General features: G+C 36.8%; 1 protein-coding gene across 1 annotated transcript in view; it reads left to right on the top strand.

Moving 5' to 3' along the window:
• Positions 1–19,510, top strand: part of LOC141504613 (polycystin-1-like protein 2) — a 157,984-nt gene that overhangs the window by 16,063 nt on the left and 122,411 nt on the right. Inside the window, 8 exon segments of the mRNA XM_074209734.1 lie at positions 4,478–4,707; positions 6,566–6,970; positions 10,042–10,140; positions 12,390–12,439; positions 14,173–14,290; positions 16,499–16,706; positions 17,986–18,103; positions 18,753–18,906. Of these exon segments, the coding sequence (XP_074065835.1) occupies positions 4,478–4,707; positions 6,566–6,970; positions 10,042–10,140; positions 12,390–12,439; positions 14,173–14,290; positions 16,499–16,706; positions 17,986–18,103; positions 18,753–18,906 (1,382 nt within the window).

Here is a 19,510-nt window from a genome sequence, read left to right as displayed (position 1 = left end):
TTTTGCTATGAATAAACTACTAGGAGCTCAAAAGCATGCTATTCACATTAAATGAAATTACTTACTAGGTTTTCTTATCACAGAGCTCTGGTATACTGCATTAGTAGTAAATCTAAGAGCACAACACAACTTTTTCTCTCTACCCCCATCACCATTTTCTCTTTCATCACTCCTATCCCCATACAATTATACCAAGTCCCTAAACATTGAACTTTAACTCACAAAGAATCTCCTTAATAATTGACTATCTGAAAAAGATCTGAGAGTGATAGTGAACCACAAACTCAAAATGAGTAAACAATATGCTATGGAAACTAAAAAAAAATAAAGGTCAATGTAATTTTTTGTTGCTGTTGTTGTTTTTTAGGTTTTTGCAAGGCAATGGGGTTAAGTGGCTTGCCCAAGGCCACACAGCTTGATAATTATTAAGTGTCTGGGGCTGCATTTGAATTCAGGTACTCCTGACTCCAGGGCCGCCCCAGTCAATGTAGTAATTTTAACCCTCATCAAGAGATGTAATTTCTGGACTCTGACCTGGTCAGATCACAATTAGAGGACTATGTAAGGTTCTGGTAGCTATATTTTTAAAAAGCTTAAAAAGTATCCAAAGGAAATCAGTCAGAGTGACAGAAAGCATCAGATAAATTCATGCTGTTTTAGGACTGATCGAAGTATCTGAGGATGGTTAACCTTCAGAAGAGAAGACTTATAAGGAATATAATAAAAAGTCTTTAAATAATTGAAAGTTGGCATATAGAAGAGGGATTGGACTGGTTTCCTTTGACCCCCAAAGGGTAGAACCAGGAGAAGTGAGTGGAAGTTGCAGAAAGGCTAATTTAAGCTTAGTGTCAGGGAAAACTTCCTGCCAATAGGAACTGTCCAAAGTGGAATGGACTTCCTCATTCATGTGTGATCTTTAAGTTTAAGGTGGATGACCATTTGTTGGATGTTGTACAAGAGATCCTTTTTTAAGCACAAGTTGGAACAAATGGCCTTGAAAGTACCTTTGAATTCTGTCATTCTGTGATTTTGGGATTCTAATCCTGATTCATCCAACTCACCATCTCATTTCCCTGCCTATTTCTCTCATTCTTCTGTTCACAGATTCATAGCCCCTATTCCAAAAAAGTAAGGTTACCCAGAAGAGTATTTCCTGAACTAATTGTCATTTATATTGTAGCCTGCCTTCCTTCCTTCCTTCCTTCCTTCCTTCCTTCCTTCCTTCCTTCCTTCCTTCCTCCCTTTCTTCTTTTTTCCATCTTCCTTCCTTTTTTCTTTCCTTCTTCCTTTCTCCCTCCTGAAATTCCCTTCTTCTCTCTCTTTCTCTTTCTGTGTCTCTATCTCTCTCCTTAAATTGCCTCTTCCTACACCAACCCTGCACCAAGTTGTGCTGACTGCAGTGCCACACTTCTTTCTTCCCTACACATAGAGTAGGCTAGTTTCATTCTTCATGCTTTTAGTATCTGGTAGAGTGTATGTCCTAGGTAAGACATACCCAACATCTTTGACAGACTATGTGTTTCTATAACCTCAGACAACTGTTTCCCCTTTCCCAGAACCCCAGAATCTGACATTATTTGACTTTTGGATGTGTCCTGAGGATGGGTAATCTTAATTTCCCCAAGTACATATTTCATAAGACTATTGTGAGAATAAAGCAACATATTTTAGCACAAATTTGGACCTGGAAAGGATCTAAGGAATCATCTAGTTCAATTCCTTAATTTTATAGATAAAGAACAAAAGCCTAGAGAAGTGACTTGCCCTAAGTTAAACAGGTAACAGTATAGAATGCAACAGGAATAATGCAAAGATTTCAGATTTGGAGCCAGATGATATCTTTATTCATTGCTGTATAATCTTGGGCAAATCACCTAAATTCTCTGTGCCTTGGTAAAAAGTTGAAATTGGACCTAGAGAATCTCTTCTAGGGTCAGGTTCAATGATCCCAAAACCCAGTGCTCTTTTTACTACAATGAACAATCCATAGAAATAACATTGAAAAAGCAATTTTTTAAAAAAAGCATGAAGAGGCAGTGAGTTATATGACATCAATACTTCGATGCTAAAGTCAGGGAATTTAAGTTCAAATCTCTCTGTGGGATGATTCTTATCCCACAGTAAGCCCTAATAAATGCTTATTCATGCAAGGTATTTAAGTTCCCCTGGCCTCAGTTACATGATCTATAATGTGAAGAAATTGGCCTAGATGGATGCTGAAATGCCTTCCAGTTCTAAATTTATTATGATATCATTATTATTAGTAGAAGAGTCATTTCCCTATCTTTCACTTTTCAAAATACGAGATTCACTTTTTGCCTTGCGCCATCTATCGACACATCTATGAACTGACTTTTTAAAATTACCACCAAATACTGGTTAAGATAAAGAGAATAACTTATTTCTAAAGTACCTCAACTAGTGCATTTGGAGGTTTAAGAAAAGCAAAAACAATCATGAACTATAATTATTTATAATCTCAGGGAGATGAGGCTGACACATGGAGAAAATGAGAGAACAATTTCAGATAATATTAGAACTGGTGCAGATTGTGAATAAAGGACTTAAAGGATGGAAAGACCAGTAAGGAAATGTTAATGGGAATTTCCTAGAAGATTTAGATGGGCCTTTAAAAATGGGTAAGAGTTGACCAGGGTTGGGATAGTATACTAGGTGGAGAGAATGATTCCCTCCTTTGTTTATTTTTTAAAAAATAAATTAAATTAAAATTTTAATTTATGGATTAAAACAAGCATTTCCATAACAGTTAAGATGAAAAAAAGATTTGCACGAAACTGCAAATCTACTATGCATAACTTGCTATTCCAATAATGTAATTTTACTATATATATATATATATTTAGTAAAACTATTATATATGTATTTCTATTTATCAGTTCTTTCTTTGCATGCACATAGTGTCTCCATATTTCTTTTATAGTTAATTTGGGTATTTTATAATAGACAAAATAATTTATTTCCTCAAAGTCATTCTTAAAATATTATACAATGTTCTTTAAGATCTGCTCATTTTTCTCTTCATTATTTACTTTCTTTCTGAAAGTAAAATTTACTTTACTTTTTGATAATACTGACTATAATTACTTTGTTCCAGTTTTCTTTCTCATATGAACTTTTTTGGAGGAGAATATGAAAAAGTTATTTTTCTATTTTCCTTTGTTCTGTCAGTCCCAGCTTGACAACAAATCTCAATTGATTATTTCTCTCAGTTCACCATTTGATTCTTCATCATCAAAATCTCAAGAAATTGGGATATATAGGGTACTCAGGGAGAAGTAACACCTCTGATGTGAGGGCTGCTTTTACAAATATTAGCTCATTTGATCCTTACAACAACCCTCTGAGGTAGGTGCCATTATTTTTCCCATTTTATAGCTGAGGAAACCGAGGCAAACAGAAGTTTAGTGACTTGCTCAAGATTAAACAGTTAGTAAGTATCTGAGGGAAGATTTGAACTCAGTCTTCCTGGCTTCAGACCCAACACTGTATCATACTTAACTTCCTGATTGTTGTTGTTGTCCTCATTATTACCTCATTCTTCTCATCTTTTTTCAATGGGGTTAAAATAGGAATGGCCCCAAGACAAGTCACTATTCTACTATTTCCCTTTTATATTTAATACTTTGCAAACTATTACACAGGTAGATAAATTAGTATAATTATTATCATTATCATAATTATCCATTAATATCATTGTAATAAATAAATTTAATGATTTAATAATTATGACATAATTAAATATAATTAATAACAATGATAGAAATTTTCATTGCTACTATATTTCAAGGTTTAAAAAAATACCCTCTCAATACCACTAAGAAGGAATTGTAAAGAGGAGGTATCTGAGGTTTAGAAAAAAAGTGATTTACCCCATATCCTATAATTAGTAGCAAAGTCAATATTTTTAACCAGTCCCTCTAACTCTTGAGCCAGGACTCTTTCTTTTTCTAAAATATTTATTTATTTAAGGCAATGTCGTTAAGTGACTTTCACCAGCTAGGCAATTATTAAGTGTCTGAGGTCATATTTGAACTCAGGTCCTCCTGCCTCCAGTGCTGGTGTTCTGTCCACTGTACCACCTAGCTGCTACAGAACTTGTTTTAACAAATCACATTGTCTCTTTTTCTCTTAAGCCAAAGTCCAATTCCATTGAGTCTTAGTAGATAAGTGAAATGATATTAAATTTAGCCTCTAATCATCCTATTATTCTTCCAAAAAGAAATATGGATCAGATTTTAGGATATGTGATTTCTCAGTTTAAATCTGTTTTTGAATTAAAATATAGGAATCTGGATTTCTCATGGTTTTGTTGTTGTTTTCTGGTGGTGTCATGGCCTTTGATCAGTCACTGAGGCCTTTTTCTTCCAATTCTTCTCCTGGTGAAGATGTACAGTGAATGATGGAGGACCATTTCACAATTAGATCTTTGTAATGTGTGATTTTTTTTAACCGTTAGTTTGTCTAGCAATGTTACTCATCGATTTACATCTCCTGGAGTGTTTACCATTTTTGTGGAGTGTACAGCCAGTGAGTGGCATGTGAGTGCTCAGAGACAAGTGACTATTTGGGATAAGATGGAGAAACTCAGTGTGACTGGATGTTATAATCAATGGGAGTCTGGAAATAGTTCTCACTGCAGAACCCTTTATGGAAGTCCTTTATGGATACAAGTTGAACTTGATGGAGGTAAGATTCCTGCTACCTGAAGTTCACTTATACAGGATACAAAGTGATATTTCTTTTGTCTTTTTCCCTCCTGTACCTAGCAAGAGCTTTATACACTTCAGTATTTAACAATATTTTAATTATATTATATATTTTTAATACTTAATAGATGTTTAAGTGAACTTTTTATTTTTAAGCCCAGGATCATAGAACCATAGGCTCATAGTTCCAAAGAGGGAAGGGACCTCCAAAGGCCATCTAGTCCAATTCCCTCATTTTGCAGATAAAGGAATGTCCCAGGAAAGTTAAATGATTTTGTCAAGGTCATGGAGCTAGTAAATGTTAGATGTGGGATTGAACCCACAGCCTCTAATTCCAGAGGTAGTGGTCTATCCAGAAAAGTATGTGGGATACTATTATCTCTTATGATAGGGGAAGATAGATAGTGATTCCAGAATCTGTGCTGATCCTTCTTTACGTTGTTAGGCTTAAGATGTGCTACCTAAGGTGAGTAAATGATCCTCATAGACACAAGAGGGCAGCAATTACCACTTTCCCAAAGACAACTTTTGTAGTGGAGTGGTTAAGACAATTTAAGTCAAAGTTAAAATAGAAAATACAGTTTACAAAACTATTTCTTGGGAGATAAGTACTGCAAATGTCATTATCACCAAATTACCAATGAGGAAATTGAGGCTAAGAGGGAAGTCACTTGTCCATAATCACACAACAAGAACACTATTCTACTTCTATGAACTATTTCTTCATTCAGAATAAGGCTGATGGGCTGGAATCAAATGAGTGAATTTAATCATGTATAATCTGGTGAAGATTTCACCATTAAAAAAAGAGGAAAATGTTTGAAGAGTGAAGGAGTCTATGGGTGCATTTGTGTTATTTTGCTAAAGATTGACCTCTTGCTAATTTAGGCAGTAAAAATTATCAAGTTTATAAATTTGATTCTGTTTTATTCTTAAAATGTCAAAGATAATCTCATAAATTTTTAAAAGATCTTATGAATTACAGTTATCAACACATAAACTGACTCTGGTTCATCAGTCTGCACTTTGATGGCTCTTTAGCAGTAATTCAAAGAGTAGACAAGAAGCCCCTCCAGCTGAGCCCAGAGTCTTCCACTACCAAGGCAAATTGAAGAGAACTTCTTCCCCAATTCCATATACTCCACTTAAGCTAAATGTCTTTTTTTTGCCTTTCGAGATCTCTCTTATTATTAAATTTGTTTTTTATAAAAATATTATAGAAGGGAATATGCAAACACAATTTGCTTTAGTCTGAATTTTCTAGAGATGACCCTGATTTGGAGACCCTAATTCCTTGTTGTGAAATGCAATATGTGTTATCCTAATCTATTTTCATTTATTCATGGCACATAGTAGATTTATTCAGTCTTTACTTAAAACTAGCAATTTATGATCTTAACAATCGGAAAATAAACGGAACTTTAACTTGTGAAATTTCTAATTGTTTGACAAATACATTAGTCATTTTGTCTATGAATTTGTTTATATTTATACCATAAACACCTGAAAATGGAGGGTTACTAGAGGCTGAGGTTGGTAGATCACTTGAACTATGGAATTCTGAACTATAGTACAGGCAAAACTCAATTTGGCATCCCCATAAATGTGATGAGATTTGCTTGAGAGCTGAGGTCAGGTGGCTGCTTAAGGAGGTACAAACCAATCTAGGTCAGAAAAAAAACAAAGCAGATTAAAGTTTCTCTGCTGGTAAATATAAAGACCTACATTGTATGGTCACTACACTTTCAGCAGAAGGACAGGCAAACAGACAAATAAACAAATAAACAGTGGTGTGCTTTGTTATTTTAATGTACTGAAAACCCTCTTCCTCCACTTAGGAACTGGGGTAACTTATACACTATTGTCAGATAACATCACTCTGACAGAATCCACCATCCAGAAAGGGGTTATCCCACATAATCTGACCCTGGTCAGCATAGCAAAGCCATGGTTCCAGCCAGGAATTCACCATCTGGAAATTCGGGCAGTCAGCAACACCACCACCACCAAACTTTCCAGAAACCTCACTGTTCAGATCATTGAGCCACTGTCGGGTCTTCAGGCCTTCTCTGTTTTCGATCATTTGGAGCTGGGACAAGACCTTCTCATTAATGTATCTGTGGCCCAGGGGTCCCCTGAAGAACTGACGTTTGAGGTGACAGGGATTAATGGAAACTTTTCCTATGTGAGAGAGTATCTGGGAAAAGAATCCAGAGTTTACAGCATCCCCATTCCAGCAAAAGGTAAGACTTGTTTATTGGTCGCTTGCTTTCATATCAAAGAGTTAATAATCTTTATGAGAACTTCAAGACCATTTAATCACAACCTCTAATTTTTAGGTGAGGAAAAAAATGAAATTCAGAGAGAGGGGAAAAGGCTTTCATTCTCAAGGTCATTAAGCTTATTTTGGCAAACTGGGACTAGAATATATGTCTCTTGGCTCCCAGTCCAGGGTATTTTACTGCATTGCTGTTTCCCTAACTTGTCTTTTCCTACCCTGAAATATAGACTATATTCATGTGTCAATCACTTTAATGAAAAAACCTTGAATTAAATAAACAGCTAAGGATGTGTCCTATTAGAATTTACTGAATTTCTACTCTGTTAATGTGCTTTGTGAAGCGACCTGGCCCCTACCACTGGTTTTCCTTTGATGAGCCAGAGTATTGACATTCTTCCACAAGAGAGCAGCAGTGTTGGGAAGAATATATGATATTCTTAATGACAGATGTATTATCTTCTTTAAGGACAGATTTAAATCTCTTGGGTTTCCTTCAAGTGACACAACTGTATAAACATATTGTCCTTCCCTCTCCAAAAAACCCCATTAAACCTAACTTCTGCTCTAGGTTAGAAGACCTAGAACCATACTCAGTGATTGTTTGTATGATACAAGAAAAAAATATAAAGCAATGATATATAATGATAGAAAGAATCTTTTTCACTTTCCTCTCAACCTGATAACATTCTACCTATTCCAATACTATACCAAGTGCTCCTTAGCACTCTGCACAATATCACTCTTGATATCACAGAACAGAAGCAAGGCAGAGTTTCTGACTTCAGGAAGTTAATAGTCTAACAGAAGGTCCTTAAATATAACTAAGTCAAAATACATAGAATGATTTCTGGAGGGAGATGGGTGAGGGTGTCAGCAGAGACAGAGTCAGGAAGGTCAAGGAGGATGAAGAAGGTAATAGCTGTTGCCACTACACCAGAATACACCAACCCTTCTGCTACACTAAAGCTGCCTAGTAAGAGCCCAAGCTATTAAACTGACTCACTGTATTATACTGGCCAAGCTGGCAGGAAGTTGAACAAGACTCCATCGGAACATTGCAATCATGGGGGAAACATTAGTGGCTCTACTGTGCATTTTGTCTGTGTTCTTGGGGAACTTTTTGTACACCATGCTTAATGGTAAATTGTATAAGGTTTTTGGCCTCAGAGAACATTGAAGGGATTGAGGATGATAGCCCCACAGAGTACTGCATTTCTTAGCATCGCACTTGTATTTTCTAGAATATCATTCTCAGAAGCACAACTTTTCAAAGTATTCATACAACTCTCTGTATAAGAGGATATCCTAGAAAAGTGCAACATGGTAGATCTTGGCAAACATTAAGGAATCCTGGTTATGTTAAACAAGGTCAGCAACATGTATGTAACTTCCATATTTTCTTGGGCATGACTGCGTCAGAAGTCTCGGTCCCCTGTGAGTCATAAGTTAAGGAATATAGAGATTCTATAGGCTAATTTTAAATAGTTATATTAATGGAGAAAATCTTGTAGGAGTTCTTGACCTAGAACTATAATTTTTTAAAAAATAAATTTTAATTGATGTATTTGTTTTTGCTTTTACATGCCAAAATTTCTCCTGTATCTCTCTTCTGGAGCTACAATGACTTGCAAATTTAGAGTGGAGTTTTGGTGAATGGCACTCAAGGACACCATGATGGGTTTGAATGGTTCGTTGAAACAGTCAAATGGAATATAGGAGGGTATAGGAACAGATTCAGTCAGTGATAGCCACATAGAAATTCCTTAAACCCCACTATCCCAGGGGACAGAGAGCATGAATCTGTAGCAAAAGGGGAGGAGGAGGTTCCTAAAAATTAACTAGGAAGGCCAGTTCAGGATGAGGAACAAGAATTTGTAACTATGCAGTATCAGCAAACTTGCTGGAGAGTTTTAGCAACCAGTTTTAACTAGAACTAGGTATAGTTTAAACCTTAAAAATATCAGAGTTGCGTAACAGGAGAAAGTCCTAGGAAACTAAGGTCATAGATGCTTCTGACTATTCCTATAGGATGGGAGGATATGGTTTGGATCTCTTAGAAAATTCTCAACTACTGTATTTCGGAGGGGTGGAAAAAAAACACAATCTTAGGTCATTCCCTGCAGATACATTTGTGAGTCAAGGTTCTTCTTAGGTTTCCCATGCCCTAACTTTACTGACCTAAGACTAGTTTCTCCACCATGGTCTTCCTATCTTCAGTAGTTAAACAATCCAAGAAGATCAAGGGGCCACAAAGTAACATGGTATGAGGAAATGCAACATGGTGCAGTGGATAGGAAGACCTGGGTTCAGATTCCTGCTATGTGACTCCAGGAAAGTCATTTAACCTCTCTGAGTCTAAATCTCCTCATCAATAAAATGGAAAAATAATACCCACTTAATCACATTATTATGAATATCAAATAAAAATATATGAAACTTTTTATAAATCTAAAAGTGCTGTTTTTAGAGGAAGTATGATTATTATGTAAGAGAAAGATGTCATTCCTTTCCAGGGAACCTGAACAGACAATCCTATCTTAGTTTCAGCACACAAAAGGCCAGACTCTCTGCTGCTAACTTAGAAATACTCATGAACTGATAAATGTGGAACTGACACTTACAAGTATGGACCTCCATCTGCTGGTTTCCCCCCTGTTTTTACCTGGGTTAGCAGAGAGATATCACTCAAGTAGAGCTGAAGGGTTATCAGAAACTTATCTTTTTAATATAGGTTCATATTTTAAGTAACAATACACAAATGCACAGAATAAAAGAGATATTTTTAAGTTCATTTATGTTATGATTATGAGATTCACCTGTGTGAACTAGTTCTCAATCCTCCCATTCCCACAGCGGGAGTCCCCACAGGGGACTGTTTAGGGTCTCAGTTAAAGCAACTAAGGTGAAGAAGCTTTACCATCATCAATGGACAAGAAGGTCAAAGGCAGGGAAAATTTTTCTCACCAAAGTCAGGTGAGTACAATTGTCACATACAAATTGTGATTCTTCATCCTCTCACCCCTTTCCTTGCAGGAACCTTTTTGGTCACAGTGCTCACTCAAAACATCTTCTCAAAGCTGAACACAACAATTGGGAGAGTCAGTGTATCCTCTAAGGAACCTATCTACAAGGGTATGAAAACAGTTTCATAGAACTGAGTGTGAGCACATGGGACCAATCTTTTATCATGACAGTCCTCTATTATAAAATCCTAATCTCTCTGGATAGGAAGGAACCTTAGAGCAGATTTATTGTCTATAGATACTAAAGCAATGATTGTAGTAGCCACATCCCTAGCAAGTACTCATAGGATCATGGATTTGTCATAGATACAGTTAGAAGGGCCTTCAGTTCAATCCTTCCATTTTACAGATGATGGCACTTGGGCATTATGAGATTATAGCTTCAGAGACCATTTAGTCTAACATCTTCTAAGTCTAGACTCATATGGTCATATGAATCACGTATCATATACCAAACCTGTGATCTTGGATAAATAACTCTCCTTCCATGGTCCTTGGGCTCTCTCTTTGTAAAATTAGAAGGTTGGAATATATGGTCTTTGAGGACCCTAAGAACATTGATGTTTCAAGTCTCTATCATGACAATAGGCATTGTCTGTTAAAGTCTTCTTCCTGGCTTCATCTTGGCATTGGAGGTGACTTCTCAAAGATTAGGCCAGATATATGAAATTTATTCTAAAATCTGAAATTTATTCTGAACAAGGTGAAAAATCCTTTACTATGGACTTGGGAAATAGATCATAAGATTATAGTTCCAAGACTGGAAGGGACCTCAGAGAATATCTAGCATCTAAATCAACCCATTCATTTTTATAGATGTGGAAACTAAGGCCTGGGGGAGATATAATAATTTACCAAGTTCCCCAGATAATAAGAATCAGACAGGATTTGAACTTCAGTCTTCTGTCTCTAGAAGCAGTGCTGTTGATTCCACATCCATTTTCCACAGATAAATCTAATTAACTTTAAAGAGACTCATCACTTGTTTGACTACAAGATGATGAATTTTTTGCCCATAAAGGTCATTTGTTTGGAAAACTCCTGGTAGTTTTAGTGAATTGTAAACTGAATATGTCAGCAGTGTGATGGGGCATCAAAAAAAAAATAAAATGCAATTTTGAAATTCAGTAAGAGAGGTGTTGCTTCCAGAAGCAAAAAGGATACAGTCCTATGAATTTTACTTTGTCAGACCTGGAATATTGATGTTGATCCTGGGCGCCTCACTTTAGAAAAGACATTGATTAGATGGAGAACAAAAAGAGATCAGCAGCCAGGATGAGGAAGGACCTCAAGAGCATGTCACATTAATATCAGTGGAAGAAAATGGGATTTGTTAGCTGGGTGAATAGAAGACAGTGGGATAAGATAGCAATCTTCAAATATTTAAAAGGCTGACATGATAGGAGTGAGCAATTTTATCTTTTCTGTTTGAACCTAGAGAAAAGAACTAGGAACAGGGGTAGAAGCTGCAGAGAGACAGATTTAAGTTTGATGTAAGGCCTAAAACTTCCCAAAAATTGGAGAAAGAAAAGAAACAAGCATTTATTAAATGCTTACCATGCTAAGTGCTTTATAAATGGTATCTCAACTGATCCTCACAACAATCCCAGGAGGCAGGAGCTATTATTCTTCTCATTTTACAATTAAGGAAACTGAGGCAAATAATCTCACACACATACTAACAAAAATTAGTGAATGTTTGAGGCTGGATTTGAACTCAGGTCTTCCTGATTCCATGCCCAATACTGTATCCATTCTATCCTCTGCAATTGCCTAGCTCTCCAAAAGTAGAATAGAAGACTTCTATAAGAGACAGTGAACTCTCCGTTTGGAAGTCCTCAAAGGAGGTCTCTGTGACCCTTTGTCTTTTAAATTGAAGAGGAAATTCTTGTTCAAGCATAGGTGGGATTATATGATATCTGAGGTCCCTTCCTACTCTAAGTGTAGAAAGGTGGGCATCTGCAACAGTGGAAGGAAGAGCTGTCCTGATAAGCCCAGATTCTCAAAGGAGGAAAATCAATAGCAATCACATAATTTCTGTAATAATAATTTTGATGTGAGAACATGTAAATCACAGGAGCATTTCCATCTGTAAATTAAGTGGTTCTTTCCATTTTTCTTTTTTTGATATGTGTGTACCTACTCCACCTGAGAGGGCACCATCTTCCTCTTACACATGCTCCTAATATACAACCAGCAATGAGGAGCTCATAAACCTGTTGGAACATATGTTCACTGCAGTAGAATCATTCACATAAACTAATAAAAATCATCAGAAGGGGCAGAAGCAGGAATGACTTATATGTTCCCTCTGACTAAAATGTTCACTTTTCTTCTAATTGCATATGTCTCATTCAGCAACTCCTACTAATCAAGAAACCTCCAAGATGAACTTCCAGAAGGAAAATGTAAGTTATTTTCAAAGTCTTAATCTCACAGTTAAAAAGATGCTCATGTAAAACCATAGCACTCTAACATACATACATATATACAAACATATACATATATGTATACATAAAGCAATTGGAATAGTGATGGATTCCACCTTAAAAATATTGATATCTTTATTTTTTTTAAAAAAGTTAAGAATGACTTTTTATTTTCATCACAGCCTTTGGCCAAGATACTTCTATCATTGCACTGAGTCTTCTTTCATGACACAAAAAAACAGTTAAGCAAAATCATTTGATGCTGAAGCTATGCCTGACAGTGTATATAGCATTTTGCACTGCTGCCAGTTCTGTCCTGAGAGGAGGAGAGGTGTTTCATCGTCTATTCTCTAAAACCAAGATTATCAGTTTGGCTGCCTTTTAACATTGTCTTCAAGACATTATTGAGGTTTTATTTATTATGGTATTGTCTTATACTGTTTTTGTTTACTTTTTTGTGGTCATTGTATCTATCTATAGTTCATTAAAAAGAGCTTTGCATAAATTCATGCTAATTTTCCTGTATAACTGAATTCTTCCTTTTTATCATTTCTTACAATACAGAGTATTCAATTATATCCTTACACTAAAGTTTGTTCAATCATTCTCTAGCTGATAGGCACTATCTTGTTTCCCTTGTTTTTCTAACATACATCTGATCTTTGTTTTGAGATAATGCCAGTTTTCTATTATATGTATAACCCAAAATGTTCATTTTAGAGTGCAGCAAGCATTAAAATGGTTGTGGACAATTTAGGTTTTTAAAGGAAGGAAACAAGTATTTATTATTAAGCAGGAACTGTACTAAGTGCTTGGGATACAGATGCAAGCAGAGAGAGACCATTCCAGTCCTCAAAAAACTTTCATTTTAAGGGGGGAAATAAGAAGCTTACATTTTAAGGGGGAAAAAACCAAAAAACTTGCATTTTAATGGGGGAAGATAAAAAGGAGAACTGAAAAGAACTGGAGAATGGAAAAGATACTCAGCATTGGGTCTGTCTCCTTCACAAAATAGAGGCTCCAAGAGGAATTAACCAATGGAAGAAAGGACTTGCAGAGGGATATTCCTTGGTGAGCAGGAATATTTTAAGCAGATTCCAAGAAAACGATCTTGGTACACCTCCCAGATTATTTTTGCTAGGTGTGCACTAGAGACAAAGTGGACATGTTCCTGTTTTTGTTCAGAGATCAAGAAGCCAGATTATGCTGCCAGAACAGGTTGTTTCTTTCTGAGTCAAGGGAAATCTGACTGTGTGGGTGTATGCTTATCCACCTGATTTTATTGGTATAGGGAAATTTTAATGAAGAAATGCCTCCTACTAAGGTACATCAGTACCTGCTCTGCGACTTATGATTTTCAAGAAGAGACTAGGGTATTGAAAGCTTAAATAACTTGACCAGTATCATCTAGCCAATATATGCACAGGCAGGACTTGAACCCCAGACATTCCTGACCCTTTTATTTCACATAATGCCTCTTTGTATGTCCAACTGATAGGCACTATCTTTGTTTCCCTTGTTTTTTGCCAACATACAGATATAAAATGCTGCCATGAATATTTCTGACCTTTGTTTTGAGAGTGTGCCAATTTTCTATTATATGTATGACCCAAAAGGGTCATTTTATAGTGCAGCAGGTATTATAATTGTTGTGGATAATTTAGGTTTTTAAAGGATAATAATGATAATAATATTCTGCATTTCTTTCCTAGAAGGATAAAGGGAAAAGACAACTGTATATTAAACCAAGTCGATATGTGGATCCTTTCACCATGGTGACTCTGGGCTGGCCAGATTACAACAAGAGCCTGAATTTTGTATGGTCATGTGGTAGGTGTGGAATTATTGCTACAATCTTAGCTTCTAGGATAAGTGGCATAAACTATACTATATAATCAACTTTTAAATACAAATTCAGTGGGGATACAAGGGATTTTCTTGAGATACAGAGACCAAGAGTGCTCCAAGGTCACTGCTTGGGAAGTGACTGCCAGAGAGGAGGGGTAGCAAAATGTAGCTGGGCTAAAGGAATTCTCCTGGTGTGTATCCACTCAGGAGAGAAAGAATGCCATCTGGTATATTATTTTTACTAATTATTCCAGCTCCCTAGGAGCTAAGCTCAATTGTTTCTATGCTGCTGAAGAAGTATAAGCACTATTATCCTGCTCTACATTTTAATATCCCAACTGTTCCAAAAAATCAATTATAACTTTAGGGAGGTTTGTTCAAAGAGTGTAGGTTGATACCTTAGAGCCTCACTCCCATTTGGACCAGATCCCATCAATGCATAAAAGAACCATCTTCCCTAGTCCTTGTTTTGGGCACTTCTACCTCAAAATTATATTGTCACTGATTACTTCTTTATTCATGAAACAATTCTTGCTTAATGGGTTTCTGGGGTTTCCTCTAACTAGTTGCTATTCAGTCTTGCCAGACTCTTGGTGATTCTATGGACCATACTGTCAAAGGTACTGGAGTGGTTTGACATTTCCTTCTTCAGTGGATTAAAGCAAACAGAGGTAAAGTGACTTGCCAAGGATCACACAACCAGTAAATGTTTGAGGTCAAATTTGAATTCAAGCACTCTATCCACAGAACCACCCAGCTACCTCCTCTGACTAGACTTCATTTTTATTTTTTTAAGATCTCTTGCAATGCTCTTCATTCTAGCCAGTAACCTGTTTCATTTTATTCAGTTTAACAAATATTTATTAAACACTTATAAGTTGTCTTTATACTAGGATAAAAATCAGACATAACTTGCCTTCAAGAAAGCTTGTTCACTCATTTTTCAGTCATATTTAACTCTTTGTGACCTCATTTATGATTCTTGGCAGAGATACAGGAGAGATTTGCCATTTTTTTCTCCAGTTCCTATTACAGATTATGAAACTAAGACAAATAAGGGTTAAGGGACTTTTTTTTAGGTTTTTGCAAGGCAGTGGGGTTAAGCGGCTTGCCCAAAGCTAGGTGTCTGAGGCCAGATTTGAACTCAGGTACTCCTGACTCCAGGTCTGGTGCTCTATCCACTGCCACCTTCTGAGGCTTGATTTGAACTCAGGAAAATGAATCAATCTTGTTTCAAGTCCTATATTCTAATAATCTCAGCTCCAAATGATGCCTATTTTTCTTTTTATCTGTATCTCAACTCTGGCCTTTCCCCAGCTTGAACAATTCTTATACCTAGATTCAGAGAATTAGAACTTGGAGAATTCTTGGAATCTCAGAATATCAGAGCTGGTTGTTCAGTTGTTTTTCAGTCTTAATTGACCCCATTTGGAGTTTTCTTGGCAAAGATGCTAAAGTGGTTTGCCATTTCCTTCTCTAGGTCATTTTACAGATGGGGAAACTAAAGCAAGCAGGTTTGAGTGACTTGCCCAGTGTTACAAAGCTAGTGTCTGAGGCTAGATTTGAACTCAAGAAGATGCAATACCCCATTCAGCCACCAGAGCTGAGAGAGACCCTAAAACATTTAATGTTGGAATTGTAAAGATTTTTATAACAAAGATCTTTTAGTCCATTCCCATCTCTTTACTACTACCCAATGGGTAGACATGACCTCTTTAAATTAGTGACAGACTGGCTTTCTACCCCAGTTTCCTGATTACCAGTCTAGGCTCTTTCCTTGGCTGTCTTTCCTTGTGACTAGACTATATTACTGAAGTAAACTGACTCGTTGAAACTTTGATTACCTTTAGTGTTTGGGAAATAAGCTCTTCTTGGTAGGAGAATTTTCTGACTAAATAAAAGGTAGCTAGAGGTCTAGAAAACTTTCCACTTTAACACTTACTGGAAATTTCTCCAAGGTTTATTTCCTGTCTAAGGAATTAGAGAACAGGGAGCATCATTGGATCTTTCTGTGGAATTAAGGATCTTCTAAAACTGAACATAGGTTGATTCTGAACCCATTCTAGAAAGGTTTTAGAGTCTAAATTGCACACAATTTGTCTTCTATTCACCCAATAAAAATTGAGTGACAAACCAAAGATTGCCCATTTTTTGCCTTCTCAGAAATATTCTTGTTTGTTGTTCTGGCAGGGAGGTGCTGGCCTCAATGGAGAGAATGTGTCCAGCAGCAGCTGCTCCTCACAGACCAAAGGGAGATGCTGATAGAACCTTCTTGCCTTCCCCCTCCCAACTCTGCCATCACTCTCTACATCCAGGTACAGGATGCACAGGGAGAACAGTGGCAAGATGAGCAGTGCCTCTATGTGACAGCAGAACGGAAGCTTCATCCTCAAATCAGGTATGCTAGTTGGGAATACACTCCTTGAGGGCAAGGGATATGTATCAGTCTTCTTTTGTCTTCTTCCTCTTGATGTATGTTCAGGACTCTGGCCATAGGAGTTCAATTCATATTTATAAGTGAATGAATAAACTATTGATTTCACATAGCCATAATCTAATAATCCTCTCCTGGGAATAAGCTGCTTTGGAAAGTTAGAGGTGAAAGGGAGAAATTTTATTTGAACTCCTAGGAGGGTTTGTGCTCTGTCATTAATCTAGGCTTTAGAGAAAGGGGAGAAAAGAAGTCCCTCTCTCAAGGGACTAGAAGGGAAGGTGGGGAGAGAATCATCCAGAAATCATTGGCACACCTACTATGGACCAGCTATGTGCTAGACAACTGGAACACATACATTCAATTTGGAGAGACAAAATGTGTGTTATGAACAAAATAAGTAGCAGTTACTTATGGGGGGAGGTGAGGTAGTAGGGACTATGGAAATCAAGAAAGACCTCATGCAGGAAAAAAGTCATTTGAGATAACTTTTGAAGGAAGAAAGATAGGGAACCTGAGAGACAGTGGTGAAAAGTGGTATATTTTCAACATGGGAGAAGAATGGTTTTAAAGGCATGTGGATGGGAGACAGAGGAAATAGCAAAAGATGATGGTCTTTATCCAGTCTTTCCTGACTTTTCAGTTTAAAAAGTTCTTGCAATTTGGAGGGATGTGAAAAGCTGTCTTAAAATCTTTGAGGGGCTGTCATTTGGAATAAAAATAAATAAATAAGTAGTGATAATAGATCATATTTATATGGTGCTTTAAGGTATGCAAAGCACTTCACCTATGCTATTTCACTGGATCCTCACAACAAACTCTGGGACATGGATACTATTGTTATACTCATTTTACAGATGAAGAAACTGAGATAAATGGAGTTTAAGTGACTTGGACAGGCTCCCACTGCTAATTTATGAAGTAGGATGTCAACTCCAAGGCTCTATTGATTTCATCATCCAGATGTTTATGAAAATTCTGTTTAATCCAATCACAGGGTAGAAACAGGAATAGCGAGTAGAAATTGAAAAGATGTGAGGGAAAAAATCAAAACAATTTTCTTTCTAATAATTAGAGCTGTCCCTAAATGGAGTGGATTGCTTTGCTAGGGGGTAGGTTCCCTTCTCTCCAGACCACTTTTCAGGGTATTTTACAATGGAGACTCATTAATGAATGATTTAGTGAATGGTGATGGTCTCTTTTAACTCTCCTATTTTTATTTTTTGTGATTTCCCCCTTCTTCCAGTTGTGAAAAGAATTGTAAGCCAGTGAATGTGAGTGAAGAAGTCATATTGAGGGTCACTTGTGATGAACAAGAATTTGTGACCTACAGCTGGTATTTAGATGTCTCTTTTCAGGAGAAGGTGAGCCAGACTTTCAAATGCATTATAAAGAGTATTCACAGAGCTCTAGTGCTATGGTCACCCCTTTCATGAAGCTTCAGGGATAATGTCTCCTCTAGAGTTTAAGTCTTTGAGATAACTTAAGAGTTTGACTTTCTTATTTCATCATGAAGCCACTGGAGCTTAACTCTATGACCTATAATACTGGAGGATCCCAGGGATGTGATCTCTCTGAGAAAAGGATTTTAGGGGATAGAACCATAGGATGAGGTTTATGCCATTTTGTCCAATCCCCACCCAAATTACAACATCGGATCATTTTAGGTGTGCCTGATGAAACTGCTGAGACCCCAAGTTACAGAAGAGAGGTCTGTTCTTAGTATACAAATATCCCAATGTGCCTTCTCAGTGTGAGAAGGACAATGCAAGTGTGTCTTGTCACTCTGGGAGGGTGGGAAAGCTCCTGGCTGATTTTCTAGGTGAACAGAAGAAAGCCATTTGTAATCTCCAAGCAGCTGGCCAGGGTCCTGAAAGCCAGAGCCAGAGTTGGGGTTCTGTGATACCGCCTGGGCTGATATCTTGGTAGAAGTTGAATTAGAAAAACTTGTACCCTGTTCCATTCATGAGCTTTGTGTACCACACAGGGACTCAGGGTCTATAAATGTTTCAGGCGGACCTTCTTCCTGCTATCTGTGGTCTCAAAGGATTTAGGCCGAGCACCTTAAAGCTACTACAACAGAATACCACCAGCTTGCTAATGAACAGCTTCTTCCTGTCTGAACTCCAGGCCTCAGGCACTGGTGCAGTTCGAATTAAAGTCACAGGTAGGCACATGAGAAGAATTTTTTAATGAACCTGTGATTCATTGACTTAAGTAAATCTTAGTGAGGAAATGGCCTCTATCCATGTAGCTCAGCATCTGCTCTGCAATTTATTTTCTCAGAGAATTGCCTGAAGTTCTGAAAAGTTGAGTGACTTGCAGTGATCGCACAGGTGGTACATGCTGACAAGAGACAAAACTGAACATAGGTTGTCTTGACTCCAAACCCATTCTTAGCCAGTTTGCTACAATACCTCTCATGGGAGATAAACATAAATATATGTATATGTATATTTATATATGTATGTAACATATATACATGCACACATACATATGTGCATGTATATGGTTATAACAATAATTATATCTATATATCTAATTAGTTTTATATATATATACATATATATATATGTATATATATATATATATATGTAGTTATTTCCATGAAAGCTCAGAAGTCAGTCCTTCCTTGAATTCTCACTAGGTCCTAGAGTGGATATTCTGGGTATATGAGTGGGGAATTTCACGCATTTATTCAATTCTATATTTATTCTAGTATTTAGGTACTTCCTTTTAAATAAACCCAATATATGAAAATCTTAGTTTTC

This window comes from Macrotis lagotis, chromosome 1 (assembly GCF_037893015.1).
Source record: "Macrotis lagotis isolate mMagLag1 chromosome 1, bilby.v1.9.chrom.fasta, whole genome shotgun sequence".
Lineage (NCBI taxonomy): Eukaryota > Metazoa > Chordata > Mammalia > Peramelemorphia > Peramelidae > Macrotis > Macrotis lagotis.
The sequence above is the reverse complement of the archived record's forward strand: the minus strand, read 5'-3'. Positions and strand labels throughout refer to the sequence as shown.